At 40.3% G+C, this 19260-nt stretch overlaps 1 protein-coding gene across 1 annotated transcript; it reads left to right on the top strand.

Moving 5' to 3' along the window:
* Positions 1-11003: 11003 nt before the first annotated feature.
* LOC140628780 (histone H2B type W-T-like) lies at positions 11004-11685 on the top strand. The gene has a single exon (XM_072818293.1). It carries the CDS (start codon positions 11097-11099, stop codon positions 11505-11507), a length of 411 nt encoding a protein of 136 aa, XP_072674394.1. The 5' UTR covers positions 11004-11096; the 3' UTR covers positions 11508-11685.
* The last annotated feature ends 7575 nt before the right edge of the window (positions 11686-19260 follow it).

The raw sequence follows: 19260 nt of genomic DNA, 5'->3' as shown, positions 1-19260 counted from the left end.
TCATTCCTCTGGCATCTCAGATCATTTTCCATCTTCTAAGTTACATTCTTTAAAATCTCCTTTCATATGGTGTTCAGTGGGTATAAGTACTGAGTTATCATTTTTCTTAAATGTCTTTACTTCTGAGTTAAAGTCTTAAGGTAACCATAATTGAGATGGAGTTAGGTATGCAGGGCACTAAAGAGGCCTTTAAATCCTGAAATCCTGAAAGCTGTCAATTAGGTACCTACCCTCCTCTTAGGGGAGGTAAGATAGTACCTCCAGCTTCACTCCAGCAGAGGAGTGATATTCCTGCAGAGGCAATGGTGAACAATGTTAACCCATGGGAGATGTAGTTAGATAGGGACCATATTGCTTTAGGTGTCTTTGGTGCTTACCCAGGTGTATTGTCACACATCACTGGGAATTATGTTTAAGAAAAATCATGTGCATAATTACTTGCTGAGTATAATAACTGGACTGGCCTCATGAATATTATTCCCCTTTTATGACAGGAAGTTTCTCAGACTTTGGAGAAAAATAGGGATGTGGGAGTCTCCACTTCCCCATTCCTTGACAGCATCAATGATTAGATGGTGGTCCATGAACAAAAACAGTCTGGGAGACCTCTACATTCCACTTAGGAGGCTCTAGCAATAGTGTCAAGCAAACAAACAAGCAAAGCATAATTGCACAAGAAGTGAAGGAAGACAACATCCTTCTCCCTGCATCATTCCATCCCTCAAGCCAGCATTGTTCTGGACCAGGAAAAAAAATTTCCCAACTAGTAAGAATTCCTCTTACTAGGGAAGGAAAAAGTAGAGTGAGTGAACAACTTGTCTAGACTGTCCTGGCACTGCATGAAGGTCTAGCTTCAGTTTCACCCCACTCATAACAGCAAAGACTTGACTAGGAAGAAGGAATAAAAGCAGAGGCTATTATCAACACATATGCAGCAGGAGTGATTTCAGTTTACAGAGAATTTTGTGGCATACAACTCAGCAGCTTCCACCAACGATGAAGTCACTGCCTGGGTGCATAGATCCTGACAATGGTCCTAGAAGTATTTAAGTTTCCTAGAGCCAGCCATTCCTCAGTACCCACCCCCAGGCCCCAGACCACCCTCCTGCCAACACCCCTACCAAAACCACACCCTTCCAGAGCCAGGACCCACATGAGTAACCATTCAAATACTCTGTGGCTGCACAGGTGTAGAACACCAGCCACCCTGGTCCCTTCCTACCTCCACCAAGACCCAGGAGTTAAGCTTACAGCCAATCCGGTTTTCTCGTAGGTGTGCAAGAGCAAGACACCAGCTTAAGTACCCTGGGCTGACGCACCAGCTTGCCTGCACTTGGGGGCACAGATAGCCCCTCTAGCCATGGCCTGATCCTATCATTTGCATCTGCTACAGCGGGTACACACACAGAGGAGAGTGTGCAGTGATGGGTGAATTCTCTGACAGCCAGGCCCCCAGCAACAGCTGCTTATGGAAAGCATGCTCAGCCTTCTGTCACTGGCCTGCAACACCATGCCCACCTATAGATAGCATCTCCAGCTTCACTCCAGCAGGACTCTCACCACTGGCCCTCACTATACTGCATAGGCACAGGGGAAAGATCGTGTGGCCACAGGACAGCATACTGACACCTAGGGCCCCCTGATGTCCTTGTGAGTCTGTATCAGGCCCAGTCATTTGTCCCTGGCCAGCAACACCACACTCACCTATAGATAGTCCCCGCAGCTGTGAACCTGTGAAGCCCTAGCCTGATTCCCATCACTGGCTTTCAAGTCCATATGCATGCCTAGGGGAAGAAAGTGCAGCTGTACAAGAGCACACCATCATCCAGGGCCCCCTGTAGCTGTCTGTGGGCTCAGATCAGGCTCTACCTCCTGTCACTGGCTGACACCACCATGCCCACAGGTGGCTGGTTCCTCTGGTTGTGGACCTGCATGACCCCCAGCCTTACCCCCATCACTGTACTCCACTGCAGTCTGCATACCTATGGGTAGAGTGTGAAGCCATAGGAGAGCACACTGGCACCCAGGTCCCCCACAGATTCCAGTGAGTGCATAGATGGCCTTGGCCTCTGTTACCCACCCTGACCCCCATCACCACAAGTGTGTCTGCAGGTGACCACTGCTGCCACATAGACACCTGCACTAGGCCCTCACAGCAGAGTATGTGTACACCACTGGCTCTGGCCACCATTACTGCCTGCCCTGGTCCCTAGCTATGGGTCCTGGAGTCACCACTCAGGAGCCCAACAGCCCTTGCAGCCACTGCATTCTCTCCACCATGCTCACCAACATACACACGGTTGTTGATACTGTGGACCTCAGTGGCCTGAACTGAAGAGACATTACAGCCTCCTTGGACCCACTGCTGCCGTGTGCCCCTGCCCTTAGTGCCCTGCACCAGTAGATGCAGGGTCATAGCACAGCCCAGTGTGCTGCACATCCACACTGCAGAATCACTCCATAAAGTCTGGAAGAGGTGACTGCTCCTTGAAATGCATAGATACCTACACAAGGCAACAGTGATCCGAGAATCAGGGAAACGTGTTCACCAAAGGAACACAGCAAACCTCCAGTTGTGGGCCCCAAAGAAATGGAGATCCAGGAATTTTCTGACAAAGAATTCACAAAAAAAAATTGTTCTACAAATGCTCAGAGGGTTATAAGAGAACACAGATAAGCAAATTAATGATATCAGGAAAACAATACAAGAACAAAATGAGAAGCTCAACAAAGTGTCAGAAAACATAAAAAAGGACCAACCTGAAATTTCAGAGCTGAAGAATACAAGCAACTGAATAATTCAATAGAGAACTTCAACACCAGACTTGAACAAGCAGAAGGGAGAATCAGTGAGCTAAAAGACATTATCTATTGAAATTATACAATTAGAAGAGCAAAAGGAAAAAAAGAACGGTGAAAAGGAATCAAGAAAGCCTATGTGAGTTTAGGGACACCATCAAAAAGCAATAATGTATGAATTACTGCCACCCCAGAAGGAGAAGAGAAGGACAAAGGATTACAAACTTATTTAAAGAAATAATGGCTGAAAACTCCCCAAAGATGTGGACATCTAAGTTCATGAAGCTAATAGGTCACCTCAAAATTACAATCCAAAACATGCTTCACCAAAACACATACCAATAAAATTGTCTAAAACCAAAATCGAAGGGCAGGCTGGGTGGCTCAGTGGTTTAGCACCGCCTTCGGCCCAGGGCGTGATCCTGGAGACCGAATATCGAGTCCCACGTCAGGCTTCCTGCATGGAGCCTGTTTCTCCCTCTGCCTGTGTCTCTGTCTCTCTCTGTGTCTCTCATGAATAAATAAATAAAATCTTTAAAAAAACAAAACAAAACAAAACAAAAATCGAAGAGAGAGTTTTAAAAGCAGCAACAGAAAACAATTTTTCTCTCATACAAGGGAAGCTCCATAAGGCTATCAGTGGGTTTTTTGGGAGGGACCTTAAAGGCCGGGAGAGAATGGGATGATATATTTAAACTGCTAAAAGAAAGAAATTGCCAACCAAGAGTTCTTTACCCAGCGATGCTGCCCTTCCAAATTGAAGGTGAAATAAAGACTTTCCCTAGTAAACGAGAGCTGAGGGAACTCGTTGTGACTAACCCTATGTCACAAGAAATGCTGAAAGGAGTTCTTCAAGCTGAAACTAATTGGTAACACCAAAACATATGAAAATACACAACACGCTGTTAAAGGTAAGCATACAGTCAGACTCAGAATACCCTAAGACTGTAACGTGGTGATGTGCTGACTAGGTAACTTTAAAATAAAGAATAAGAGACAAAGGTATTGAAAACAATTTGTTAACGGACACACACACACACACACACACACACAAAATATAAACAATGATGTAAAAACAGTAAATTTGGGTGGGGAATAATAGGATAGAGTTTTGGTATGTCATCAAAGTTAAGCTGTCAGCATAAAATAGACTGTCATACCTACAGGATGTTGTGTGTAAACCTCATGGGAGCCAAAAAGTAAAAACTACCTAGATACACAAAAGATAAAGAGAAAGTAATCAAAGCATACCACTACGAAAAATATTCCATTTACAAAGGAGGGCATCAAGAAAGGAATAGTGAAAAGTGGAACTAGAGAACAGCCAAGAAACCAGTAATAAGGCGACATTAGTAAGTCTTATCAATAATTACTCTCTTAATGGATTGAATCCACCAATCAAAGGGCATAGAGTGGTTTAGTGGACAAAAAGCAAGATCAAACTATGTGCTGCCTACGAGGGACTCACCTCAGCTCTGAGGACATACATAGATCCAAAGTGAAGGGATGACAAAAGCTATTCCATGCAGGTGGAAACCAAAGAGAGTGGGGTTAGCTATACTAATGTCGAGCAAAATAGACTTTAAGCTAAAATGGTAACGAGAGACAGAGATGGTCGTTAGGTAATGATGAGGGGGGTCAATTCTTCAGGAAGATGTAACAATCATAAATATGCACTCAACACTGGAGCACCTAAATATATTAAGCAAATACTTAAAAAACTGAAAGGAGAAATAAACAGCAATAGGATAATACAGGGAGACTCCAGCACCCCACTTTCAATATTGCATGGATCTTCCAGACAAGAACATCAACAAGGAAGCACTGCACTTGAGCCATACTTTAGACAAAACGGACTCAACAGACATATATAGAACATTTCATCTGGCAGCAGCAGAATACACGTTCTTCTCAAGTGCGCATGGAACATTCACCAAGATAGATCACAAAACAAGTCTTAGCAAATTTAAGAGCATTAAAATCATACTATCTTTTTTGACTGCAAGAGTATGAAACAAGGTATCACTAGCAGGCAAAAAGGTAGAAAATTCACCAGTATGTGGAGATTAAACAACATGCTTCTGGATAACACTTGGGTCAAAGAAGAAACCAAAAGGGGAAATCCAGACACAAATGCAAATGGAAGCATAGCATATCAGAACTGCTTTTGCAGCAACCTATATGTTTTGTTTTAAGAGGGAAATTTACAGTGACAAACACCTACATTAAGAAACAAGAATGATCTCAACCTAAATTTTCACCTCAAGGAGCTAGAAAAAGAAGAACAAACTAAGCACAACGTCAGCAGAAGGGAGGAAGTAACAAAGATCCGAGTGGAAATAAATGTGCCAGACACCAGAAAAAATGATAGACAAGATTAATGAAACTAAGAACTGGTGATTTGGAAAGATAAATAAAAGTGATGAAACTTCAGCTAGGCTACCTCAGGAAAACAGAGAGAAGACTCAAATAAAACCAGCAGTGAAAGAGGGGACATTACAACTGACACCACGGAAATACAAAGGACCACGAGAGATTACTACAAATGGTTATATGCCAACAAATGGATAACCTAAAAGAAATGGATGTATTCCTAAAACACACAATCCACCAAGACTGTGTCATGAAGAAACAGAGAATCTGACAGGCTAATATCAAGTACGGAGATTGAATCATTACTTAAAACCTGCCAAAACAGAAAATCCCAAGAACATATTATTTCACTGGTGACTTCTACCAAACATTTAAAGAACTAGCACCAAAAAAAGAAAGAAAGAAAGAAAGAAAGAAAGAAAGAAAGAAAGAAAGAAAGAAAGAAAGAAAGAAAGAACTAGCACCAATACATCACAAATTCTTCCCAAAAATTGGAGAGGAAGGAATACTCCCAAACTCATTTTACAAGGCCAGCATTACTATGACACAAAAGCCAGGTAAGAACGCTACAAGAAAAGAAATTGACAGACTAATATCCCTGATGAATACAGATGAAAATATTCTCAAAAAAAAAAGAAAAAAACATGAGCAAACTGAATTCAACAGCACATTAAAAATAAATCATCCACCATGATCAAGGGGGATTCATCCCTGTGTTGCAAGTATGGCTCAACATAGATCAAGGGGGATTCATCCCTGTGTTGCAAGGATGGCTCAACATATGCAAATCAATAATTGTGATACACTGCATTAACAAGACACAGGATAAAATCATAGAATCGTCTTAGTAGATGCAGAAAAAGTATTTAACAAAATTCAATATTCGACTCTCATTTAAAAAAAAAATCTCAAGAAGTGGGAATGGAGAGGACACACCTCAACATAGTAAAGGCCATGTGTGACGAGCTGACTCAATGGTGAAAAGCTGAAAGCTATTGCTCTGAGATCAGAAACAAGACAAGGACGCCCACTTTTGCCACTTTTATTCAACATACTATTGGAAGTCCTAGCCAGACCATTTAGGCAAAACAAAACAAAACAAAACAAAACAACCACGGAGAAGAAATGAAAAGGCATTCAAGTTGTAAGGGAAGAAGTAGAACTGTCACTATTCGCAGATGACATAATATTACTTCTAGAAAGCCCTGGAGACTCCACCAAAAGACAGTTAGAACCAATAAATGGATTCAGTAAAGCTGCAGGAAACAAAATCAAAATTCAAAACTCTGTTGCATTTCTGCACACTGCTAACAACCTATAAGAAAGAGAAATTAAGAAACCAATCCGTTTACAATTGTATCAGAAAGAAGAAGATAACTGAGACTAAATTTAACTGAGGAAGTGAAAGATCTGTACACTGAAAACTATAAGACAATGATGAAAGAGATTGAACAGATGCAAATAAATGGAAAGATATTCCATACTCAGGGAGGGGAAGAATTGGTATTATTAAATGTTCATCCTACCCAAAGCAATCTAGAGATCAGTGCAATCCCTACTGAAATTCAATGGCATTTTTCACAAGAATAGAAGAAACAATCCTAAAATTTGTATGGAACCACAAAAAAACACCCCCCCCCCCAAAAAAAAAAAACCCCAAGTAACCAAAACAGTCTTGAGGAAGAAGAACAAGGCAGGAAGCCTCATACTCCCTGATTTTGAACTATTTTACAAAGCTATAACAATCAAAACAGTATGGTATTGGCATAAAAACAGATGCATAGATCAACAGATGAGACTAGAGAGCTCAGAAATAAACACAGACATATACAGTCAATTAATTTACAAAAAGAGCCAAGAATATACAACAGGGGAAAGAACAGTCTCTTCAATAAATGGTGTTGGGAAAACTGGACAGCCACATGCAAAAGAATAGAACGGGATCACTGTCTTACACCACAGGCTAAAGACTGAATGCAAGACCCAAAACCATAAAACGCTTGGAAGCAATCATAGGTGCTAAGCTCCTTGACATCAGTCTTGGAGATTGATTGATTGATTGATTGATTGATTGAGTTTTTGGATCTGACACCAAGAGGAAGGATAACAAAAGCAAATATAAACAAATGGGGCTACATCAAACTAAAAAGCTTCTGCACAGCAAAGGAAATCCTCAGCAAAATGAAAAGCCAACCTACCGAGTGGGAGAAAATATTTGCAAATCATGTATGTGATAAAGGGTTAATATCTAAAATATATAATGAATTCCAAAAACTCAAAGGCAGAAAAAAGAAAAATCAAACAACTTGATTAAAAACTGGGCAAATGATCTGAATAGACAGACAATTTTCCAAAGAAGACATACAGATGCCCAACAGGTACATGAAAAGGCCTTCCATATCACTAATCAGGGAAATACAAATCAAAGCCACAACAAGGTACAACTTCGCACCTGTTAGAATGGCTATAATTAAAAAGACAAGGAATAACAAATGCTTGTGAGGATGGAGAGAAAAAGGAAGTCTCATGCACTGTTGGTAATATAATGTATGGGATGTAAATTGGTGCAACCACTGTAGAAAACAGCATGGAGGCTCCTCAAAAAACTAAAAATAAAAGTACCATATAATCATCTAGTAATTCCACTACTGGGTATTTATCTGAAGAAAATGGGTACAATGAACGGGCACCACCATGTTCATTGCAGCATTATTTACCATAGCCAAGATATGGAAACATCCTAAGTATCCATTTCTGTTGGCATGATATGGCCTTTTTTTTTTTTATGTTTAGGATTTTCATTTTATTAGCTTTTTTTTTAAAGATTTTATTTATTCATGAGAAACAGAGAGACAGAGAGTGAGAGACAGAGACACAGGCAGTGAGAGAAGGAGGCTCCATACAGGGAGTCTGATGTGGGATTTGATCCTGGGACTCCAGGACCATGCCCTGGGCTGAAGGCAGGCGCTAAACCGCTAAGCCACCCAGGGATCCCCCATTGTCAGCTCTTACATTTAGGTCTTTGATCTATTTTGAGTTAATTTTTGTATATGGTGCTAGGTCAGAATCCAAACTCCTTCTTTTGCATACGAATATCCAGTTTTCTTAGCTTCATTGGTTGAGAAGTCCATCTTTTCTATTGAACTCTTTGGTGAGACATCTGTCTTGAACCAAAGTATCCTCAAAGAGGGCTGATAGCTGAGGGGTGTCTGCTGGCAGCACATTTGATATGCTTTGAAGTCAGACCCACCTGGGTACAAATCGCAGCTGGTAAATAGTAATATTTACCAGTTGTGTGGCGTTAGGGAAGTTCTCTGAGCCTGTGTTTTCTCATCTGTAAAAAGGGAATGATAGTATTATCCACCTCATAGGGTTGTTGTGAGCATTAAATGAGATGACGGAAGTAAAATGCTCAGCACGACAAATGTAACAAGCACTCCGTAAATTTAGGCTGTATCATTTCCTCCCACATGGCACAGGAAGTCAGCTCATTTGCCCAACCCTGGCCTTTGTCTCCACAGTCTGGTTAATTGTCTTCAACTACGTACCTGTGACATGATTGTAACAAGGGCTTTGTTATAACCTGCTAAGCACCCTCATACACTCCTTTTTCAGTGAGGTTTTAGCCTTGGCAGTAAATCGGACATGGCTTGCTTTTGCACTCCTTGCCACACATGTTTTACTGACAACTGCTGTGGGTTGAGATCACTGACATGTTTTTTAAGGATCCAAAACTATCTTGCCACCTCCAAGCATAAAATAATTTTAGGGGATCCCTGGGTGGCTCAGCGGTTTAGCGCCTGCCTTCAGCCCAGCATGTGATCCTGGAGTCCTGGGATCAAGTCCCATATCAGGCTCCCTGCATGGATCCTTCTTCTCCCTTTGCCTGTGTCTGCCTCTCTCTCTGTCTGTGTCTCTCATGAATAAATAAGTAAAATATTTTTTAAAAATTTTAAACTTGGCAAATCCTGATGAAAACATTAAAAATCTTGCTGTTTTTATCAGTATGACTTCTTTGTTGTGCTATGTTTGGAGACTGTGGCTTTTGCAATTTTTCCTGAGGGTCTTAGTCAGAACTTGGGGCAGCTGCTTGTTAGTTATTTCTCTTGATTTGCACCAGCACTCTGCTGGCCATGTGAGAGTTCCTGCCCAAGCTACAGTGGCTTAGCCCAGGACAACAGTCCATTCTGATTAGTAGGAGAAATGGTCCCAATTTGGACAGTTGTTCCCCTGGAACTATAGGCTTGTTATATAGAGATCAGACTCCCTCAAAAAAGCCAAAGTTGAAAGGTCTACAATTTTTGGTGCTTCTGGTGAAGTCTTTCCAAAGCTCCCCTGTTGGGACATCAATGAACAAACATTGGTTGACCTTTCTATGACTGGTATGTTTTTGTAGTATTTCTGAGACAGGCAACAGGAAGCTTAATACCAACTTTGATTAGTTGACATGATACCTGGAAAGCCAGAGGAGGGCAAAGGATCTTCAGAGGGACCCATCTGTGGTAGCTACAGGTTCCAGGCTGTCAGTCCCTCTGGGGCTGGTCCTTCTCCCTCTCCCTTCCTGTAGTGGCACCTGTTGGGTTAGGCTGAGCATCTGACAGTGATGGTAGTTGCTTGAAAATGTAAGCAAACTGGTCCTGAAAAACTGGCCAGTGTGCCCAGATCTATTCTGATTTATTTGTTAGTAGTGGTTTTGCCCTCTGCTAAGATTGTCATCTGGTTGCTTGACAAGAAAGAAAAAAGGTATTCTAGTGACTGACTGAATGGAGGCTTCTTGGGGACTCTTGGTTGCTTGTGTTTCTCTCCATTCTATTCTAGGCACTAGATGTGTCTTGCCCCACCAGGGCAGGCCAGGCATGCACATGAGAGCTCTGCTTGAGAATTTCTGGCATCTCCTGTTATCTCTTGTGGACAAACCTTAAGGTTCACAGGGCACCAGGCATTTTCAGCAGATCCACAGCCAACTACCCCAATCTCATATCCTCACCTCTTGCTTTGTGCAGAAAACATGGGGAAATAAGATTCAGCTCTGGGATATCCCATTCTGCAGGTCCTTCCCTATAGCATTTACAAAGTAGCACCACGAGTCATCTGTGCGTGACTATCATAAATAAATAAAAAAAAGGGGGGGGGAAGGTGCTCAAGAAGTGCTACATCCTGTTATACATTCGTTAACTATTTAAACACAGGTGTCATTTTCTTCCTTGTCTCCCTATGTGCTCCTGTGTTTCTATCACCACCACTTTACCTTTGCTGCCATTTTAAGGGGTATACACATTGACTCTGGGTCTCCAGAGCATCCTGGTTTCTAGCGCATCCTGATCCAATGGCACTTACTGCTTATCAGAAATAAGGTGATGATGTGGAATATGAAGTATTCTGATAAAAACACGACTCTTCTAAGATCTGTTACTATTTTTTTATTTTATTTTATTTATGATAGGCACACAGTGAAAGAGAGAGAGGCAGAGACACAGGCAGAGGGAGAAGCAGGCTCCATGCACCGGAAACCCGACGTGGGATTCGATCCCGGGTCTCCAGGATCACGCCCTGGGCCAAAGGCAGGCGCTAAACCGCTGCGCCACCCAGGGATCCCAAGATCTGTTACTATTTTGATGTTGAAAAACAGCAGACAAAATGCACAATGAAATGGAATGGTTGAAAGTTTTTCTGACCGAGGTACCAAGAAGTTTAGAGGACACTGGATTCCCTCTCTAATTGTCTGATGTGATGTCAAACTCGAGGGCATGCAATCATAAGTGACACAGCCTGGCATAGAACCCCACTTCCCTGTATTGTATTTTGTCCAATCAGATACAGAGGTTGCCTGTGACGTCAGGAAATGCAGCGACTATAAAGGGGCCAGTGCCCCTCAGCAGCCGCCATTGTCCGTCCTTCTGAGCTGTTGGGAGGGTGAGCCCCACATGGCTGAGCCTGGCTGTGAGACCTCTTCGGAGGAATGCCTGGGCACTAAAGAGCCCAGGGAAGCCGAACCAGAGACCCCGAAGAGGAAGAAGCCAAGGCGTCAATGCCACCGTCGCTGCCGGCGCAGCCGCTCAGACAGTTTCGCCATCTACTTCCCCAGGGTTCTGAAGCAGGTTGACGAGGGTCTGAGCCTCTCACAGAAGGCTGTGAGCATCATGGATTCGTTCGTTAAGGACATCTTCGAGCGCATCGCTGACGAGGCCTCTCGCCTGGCCCGCTCCACCAAGCGCTCCACCATCACCTCCAGGGAGATCCAGACCGCCGTACGCCTGCTGCTGCCGGGGGAGATTGGCAAGTACGCGGTGTCTGAGGCCACCAAGGCCCTCATGAGGTACACCTTTAGCAAGTGAGCTGCCTCAGGACCACCTCACAAACCAAAGGCTCTTTTCAGAGCCACCTCACTTGGCAGAAAAAGACCTGTAGCTCTAAAAAGTGGGACAAACTCTAGTTTTTGTTCTTGTGGCATTCTGCAGATATTTAAAGTATTTTTTACCATGAACAAAACATGATCAACTCTCCTTTAAAATATATTTGAGTGCCGTTTATTCCTTGGACAATTGTGAACTCTCCTTAACCATGCTGCATTTCTTGGCTTTCCCCAACAGTCATTTCTGTTAGATATTTCTGTAGGTCAGGCTCAATGGGGTTTTTTTTCCAGTTGTAATGATGTTTACCCTTTTCTCTCTCATTTTCTCATGAGCCTATGGTGAGTTTCCCAGAGGCTCATAATCAGTGATACGGCAAGAGATAAAGTGCAGAAACTGATATAAGAATCCATCTGACTTCTGTTAGGTGAATTATTGAGGAGATTTTTAAAATCTGAAACGTCTCTCTCTTCTATGCTTTTTTTTTATTTTTATTTATTTTTTTTTCCTCTATGCTTTTTTAGAAAAATTTTTTCATATGCACTTATAATTTATGTTAACATGATGTAATTATGTTAAAATAAAATACATAATTTTATTACAATTTTAAATGGATCCTGCAATAAATTTCTTTAAATTTCTGTTATAATGTTTTGTACAGTGAATATTGGCAGATATGATTGACATAATAGCTTCAGCAGTTCCTGTTTACTTTTAGGAGTGTAAGGTTTCCCAAGACAAAGCTTTTCTAGATATTTACTCATTTGCAGTGCAATCAGATCAACAAAACTATTTAGGCCCTTTTTTAGTGTTTGAATCTTCTTAAAATTTAATTTCCAAATATTCACAAATACTTTTAAATCGTAATGCTGATTAAAAGCTTTCTTTTCATTTGCTGGCTCTAATAAGAATGATAGTAGCATTTCATCAGCAAAGGTGATATTAAGATTTTGTTTGAAATCTATGTGCTCAGAACAACAATTTTAGTTTTCTAAGCCATTTAAGGTAACTTACTAGGTATCAAAAGCGCCCTCTTGGTAGCTTTAGCAGCCATTGAGAACACTATTTTCTCTTGATTTATTTAAGTAAATTATAGCATTTCCAATATTAAAATTTCCTTAGATTTGTGTAAGGGAACCCCTTAATTGGAGGCACTTTGAAGTATCAGAGATACGTATTGTGTGATTTGTTTCCTGATGTTTAGGCCTACCTTCCTTGATTGGAAGTGATCTGAAAGCTGTAAATTAATCTGAGCTCTTTCATTACTCCCAATTTTATTGGCATTCATGTCTCTTTCTTAACCTGATAGAAATGCAGGCCGTACACAACTTGCCCTACTTCATTCTCCAACTCATTCCTCTTTCTTAAAAAGATGTTGTTGTCACAATACCCGAGTGATTGATTTTGCATCTTCTCACAATAAGGGCTCCAAGATCCCTGACTAAAATGAAGAGTTTCAATGTGCTGCCTGGGGTTTTCTGTTCTAACTACCTTTAGAAGGTGCTCAAACAGGTTCACCCTGATAACAGTTCTGTAAGTATGACCATAATGTGACCTGCTATTAGTCATATTCTCCATCATTGAGTAAACTGGTTTTGAGAGCACTCAGCAGATTCAATTTTTTGTTTTTCAAAATCACATGAGTTTGTGAAATAAGAGTATGCTCAGTGGAAGTACCTCTTTTTATTGGCAGTCTACTGATGATAAATCAAAGTCAACCTACTGGGTTGTTCTTTCTCTTCACCCTTTCATTGTATGCATACTCTAGAATTTTCATTTTTGCCCAAATGTCCTGTAATTGAATTAGGTTCAACTGGATTTCAAAAGTTGTTTGCTTTTAGGTTTTTTTCCTCACATTATTTTACATTCTTGTCATATTTTAAAATTCACATGTGAATTACTGTTTAACTGATCTTCATGTTCAATGCCTATTCGAAATTTTTAATACAGTCGTTTTAGGATCTTATTTTCCTTTGCTTGCTACTTCTGCATTGAGGTCTTCCTGACCACCTAATCTAGTACTGCTCTCTCCCCCATTATGTATGTGTGTGTATATACTTAGTTCTTTGTAGAATTATTTGGTTCAGATATCCGTTTCCTTAACTATTATCTTTAATTCACACTGGATAGTGAACTTCCTGATATGAGAGTCCTTGTCTCATTTGCTGTCATATATCAGGAGTAAGAACCATATTTGGCACTTGTTACAATCATGTCACAGGTACGTAGTTGAAGACAATTAACCAGACTGTGGAGACAAAGGCCAGGGTTGGGCAAATGAGCTGACTTCCTGTGCCATGTGGGAGGAAATGATACAGCCTAAATTTACGGAGTGCTTGTTACATTTGTCGTGCTGAGCATTTTACTTCCGTCATCTCATTTAATGCTCACAACAACCCTATGAGGTGGATAATACTATCATTCCCTTTTTACAGATGAGAAAACACAGGCTCAGAGAACTTCCCTAACGCCACACAACTGGTAAATATTACTATTTACCAGCTGCGATTTGTACCCAGGTGGGTCTGACTTCAAAGCATATCAAATGTGCTGCCAGCAGACACCCCTCAGCTATCAGCCCTCTTTGAGGATACTTTGGTTCAAGACAGATGTCTCACCAAAGAGTTCAATAGAAAAGATGGACTTCTCAACCAATGAAGCTAAGAAAACTGGATATTCGTATGCAAAAGAAGGAGTTTGGATTCTGACCTAGCACCATATACAAAAATTAACTCAAAATAGATCAAAGACCTAAATGTAAGAGCTGACAATGGGGGATCCCTGGGTGGCTTAGCGGTTTAGCGCCTGCCTTCAGCCCAGGGCATGGTCCTGGAGTCCCAGGATCAAATCCCACATCAGACTCCCTGTATGGAGCCTCCTTCTCTCACTGCCTGTGTCTCTGTCTCTCACTCTCTGTCTCTCTGTTTCTCATGAATAAATAAAATCTTTAAAAAAAAAGCTAATAAAATGAAAATCCTAAACATAAAAAAAAAAAAGGCCATATCATGCCAACAGAAATGGATACTTAGGATGTTTCCATATCTTGGCTATGGTAAATAATGCTGCAATGAACATGGTGGTGCCCGTTCATTGTACCCATTTTCTTCAGATAAATACCCAGTAGTGGAATTACTAGATGATTATATGGTACTTTTATTTTTAGTTTTTTGAGGAGCCTCCATGCTGTTTTCTACAGTGGTTGCACCAATTTACATCCCATACATTATATTACCAACAGTGCATGAGACTTCCTTTTTCTCTCCATCCTCACAAGCATTTGTTATTCCTTGTCTTTTTAATTATAGCCATTCTAACAGGTGCGAAGTTGTACCTTGTTGTGGCTTTGATTTGTATTTCCCTGATTAGTGATATGGAAGGCCTTTTCATGTACCTGTTGGGCATCTGTATGTCTTCTTTGGAAAATTGTCTGTCTATTCAGATCATTTGCCCAGTTTTTAATCAAGTTGTTTGATTTTTCTTTTTTCTGCCTTTGAGTTTTTGGAATTCATTATATATTTTAGATATTAACCCTTTATCACATACATGATTTGCAAATATTTTCTCCCACTCGGTAGGTTGGCTTTTCATTTTGCTGAGGATTTCCTTTGCTGTGCAGAAGCTTTTTAGTTTGATGTAGCCCCATTTGTTTATATTTGCTTTTGTTATCCTTCCTCTTGGTGTCAGATCCAAAAACTCAATCAATCAATCAATCAATCAATCAATCAATCTCCAAGACTGATGTCAAGGAGCTTAGCACCTATGATTGCTTCCAAGCGTTTTATGGTTTTGGGTCTTGCATTCAGTCTTTAGCCTGTGGTGTAAGACAGTGATCCCGTTCTATTCTTTTGCATGTGGCTGTCCAGTTTTCCCAACACCATTTATTGAAGAGACTGTTCTTTCCCCTGTTGTATATTCTTGGCTCTTTTTGTAAATTAATTGACTGTATATGTCTGTGTTTATTTCTGAGCTCTCTAGTCTCATCTGTTGATCTATGCATCTGTTTTTATGCCAATACCATACTGTTTTGATTGTTATAGCTTTGTAAAATAGTTCAAAATCAGGGAGTATGAGGCTTCCTGCCTTGTTCTTCTTCCTCAAGACTGTTTTGGTTACTTGGGGTTTTTTTTTTTTGGGGGGGGGGTGTTTTTTTGTGGTTCCATACAAATTTTAGGATTGTTTCTTCTATTCTTGTGAAAAATGCCATTGAATTTCAGTAGGGATTGCACTGATCTCTAGATTGCTTTGGGTAGGATGAACATTTAATAATACCAATTCTTCCCCTCCCTGAGTATGGAATATCTTTCCATTTATTTGCATCTGTTCAATCTCTTTCATCATTGTCTTATAGTTTTCAGTGTACAGATCTTTCACTTCCTCAGTTAAATTTAGTCTCAGTTATCTTCTTCTTTCTGATACAATTGTAAACGGATTGGTTTCTTAATTTCTCTTTCTTATAGGTTGTTAGCAGTGTGCAGAAATGCAACAGAGTTTTGAATTTTGATTTTGTTTCCTGCAGCTTTACTGAATCCATTTATTGGTTCTAACTGTCTTTTGGTGGAGTCTCCAGGGCTTTCTAGAAGTAATATTATGTCATCTGCGAATAGTGACAGTTCTACTTCTTCCCTTACAACTTGAATGCCTTTTCATTTCTTCTCCGTGGTTGTTTTGTTTTGTTTTGTTTTGTTTTGCCTAAATGGTCTGGCTAGGACTTCCAATAGTATGTTGAATAAAAGTGGCAAAAGTGGGCGTCCTTGTCTTGTTTCTGATCTCAGAGCAATAGCTTTCAGCTTTTCACCATTGAGTCAGCTCGTCACACATGGCCTTTACTATGTTGAGGTGTGTCCTCTCCATTCCCACTTCTTGAGATTTTTTTTTTAAATGAGAGTCGAATATTGAATTTTGTTAAATACTTTTTCTGCATCTACTAAGACGATTCTATGATTTTATCCTGTGTCTTGTTAATGCAGTGTATCACAATTATTGATTTGCATATGTTGAGCCATCCTTGCAACACAGGGATGAATCCCCCTTGATCTATGTTGAGCCATACTTGCAACACAGGGATGAATCCCCCTTGATCATGGTGGATGATTTATTTTTAATGTGCTGTTGAATTCAGTTTGCTCATGTTTTTTTCTTTTTTTTTTGAGAATATTTTCATCTGTATTCATCAGGGATATTAGTCTGTCAATTTCTTTTCTTGTAGCGTTCTTACCTGGCTTTTGTGTCATAGTAATGCTGGCCTTGTAAAATGAGTTTGGGAGTATTCCTTCCTCTCCAATTTTTGGGAAGAATTTGTGATGTATTGGTGCTAGTTCTTTCTTTCTTTCTTTCTTTCTTTCTTTCTTTCTTTCTTTCTTTCTTTCTTTCTTTCTTTTTTTTGGTGCTAGTTCTTTAAATGTTTGGTAGAAGTCACCAGTGAAATAATATGTTCTTGGGATTTTCTGTTTTGGCAGGTTTTAAGTAATGATTCAATCTCCGTACTTGATATTAGCCTGTCAGATTCTCTGTTTCTTCATGACACAGTCTTGGTGGATTGTGTGTTTTAGGAATACATCCATTTCTTTTAGGTTATCCATTTGTTGGCATATAACCATTTGTAGTAATCTCTCGTGGTCCTTTGTATTTCCGTGGTGTCAGTTGTAATGTCCCCTCTTTCACTGCTGGTTTTATTTGAGTCTTCTCTCTGTTTTCCTGAGGTAGCCTAGCTGAAGTTTCATCACTTTTATTTATCTTTCCAAATCACCAGTTCTTAGTTTCATTAATCTTGTCTATCATTTTTTCTGGTGTCTGGCACATTTATTTCCACTCGGATCTTTGTTACTTCCTCCCTTCTGCTGACGTTGTGCTTAGTTTGTTCTTCTTTTTCTAGCTCCTTGAGGTGAAAATTTAGGTTGAGATCATTCTTGTTTCTTAATGTAGGTGTTTGTCACTGTAAATTTCCCTCTTAAAACAAAACATATAGGTTGCTGCAAAAGCAGTTCTGATATGCTATGCTTCCATTTGCATTTGTGTCTGGATTTCCCCTTTTGGTTTCTTCTTTGACCCAAGTGTTATCCAGAAGCATGTTGTTTAATCTCCACATACTGGTGAATTTTCTACCTTTTTGCCTGCTAGTGATACCTTGTTTCATACTCTTGCAGTCAAAAAAGATAGTATGATTTTAATGCTCTTAAATTTGCTAAGACTTGTTTTGTGATCTATCTTGGTGAATGTTCCATGCGCACTTGAGAAGAACGTGTATTCTGCTGCTGCCAGATGAAATGTTCTATATATGTCTGTTGAGTCCGTTTTGTCTAAAGTATGGCTCAAGTGCAGTGCTTCCTTGTTGATGTTCTTGTCTGGAAGATCCATGCAATATTGAAAGTGGGGTGCTGGAGTCTCCCTGTATTATCCTATTGCTGTTTATTTCTCCTTTCAGTTTTTTAAGTATTTGCTTAATATATTTAGGTGCTCCAGTGTTGAGTGCATATTTATGATTGTTACATCTTCCTGAAGAATTGACCCCCCTCATCATTACCTAACGACCATCTCTGTCTCTCGTTACCATTTTAGCTTAAAGTCTATTTTGCTCGACATTAGTATAGCTAACCCCACTCTCTTTGGTTTCCACCTGCATGGAATAGCTTTTGTCATCCCTTCACTTTGGATCTATGTATGTCCTCAGAGCTGAGGTGAGTCCCTCGTAGGCAGCACATAGTTTGATCTTGCTTTTTGTCCACTAAACCACTCTATGCCCTTTGATTGGTGGATTCAATCCATTAAGAGAGTAATTATTGATAAGACTTACTAATGTCGCCTTATTACTGGTTTCTTGGCTGTTCTCTAGTTCCACTTTTCACTATTCCTTTCTTGATGCCCTCCTTTGTAAATGGAATATTTTTCGTAGTGGTATGCTTTGATTACTTTCTCTTTATCTTTTGTGTATCTAGGTAGTTTTTACTTTTTGGCTCCCATGAGGTTTACACACAACATCCTGTAGGTATGACAGTCTATTTTATGCTGACAGCTTAACTTTGATGACATACCAAAACTCTATCCTATTATTCCCCACCCAAATTTACTGTTTTTACATCATTGTTTATATTTTGTGTGTGTGTGTGTGTGTGTGTGTGTCCGTTAACAAATTGTTTTCAATACCTTTGTCTCTTATTCTTTATTTTAAAGTTACCTAGTCAGCACATCACCACGTTACAGTCTTAGGGTATTCTGAGTCTGACTGTATGCTTACCTTTAACAGCGTGTTGTGTATTTTCATATGTTTTGGTGTTACCAATTAGTTTCAGCTTGAAGAACTCCTTTCAGCATTTCTTGTGACATAGGGTTAGTCACAACGAGTTCCCTCAGCTCTCGTTTACTAGGGAAAGTCTTTATTTCACCTTCAATTTGGAAGGGCAGCATCGCTGGGTAAAGAACTCTTGGTTGGCAATTTCTTTCTTTTAGCAGTTTAAATATATCATCCCATTCTCTCCCGGCCTTTAAGGTCCCTCCCAAAAAACCCACTGATAGCCTTATGGAGCTTCCCTTGTATGAGAGAAAAATTGTTTTCTGTTGCTGCTTTTAAAACTCTCTCTTCGATTTTTGTTTTGTTTTGTTTTGTTTTTTTAAAGATTTTATTTATTTATTCATGAGAGACACAGAGAGAGACAGAGACACAGGCAGAGGGAGAAACAGGCTCCATGCAGGAAGCCTGACGTGGGACTCGATATTCGGTCTCCAGGATCACGCCCTGGGCCGA

The sequence above is a fragment of the Canis lupus genome, chromosome X, assembly GCF_048164855.1.
Source record: "Canis lupus baileyi chromosome X, mCanLup2.hap1, whole genome shotgun sequence".
In the NCBI taxonomy this organism is placed as follows: Eukaryota; Metazoa; Chordata; class Mammalia; order Carnivora; family Canidae; genus Canis; species Canis lupus.
This window is presented reverse-complemented; position numbering and strand designations above follow the sequence as displayed.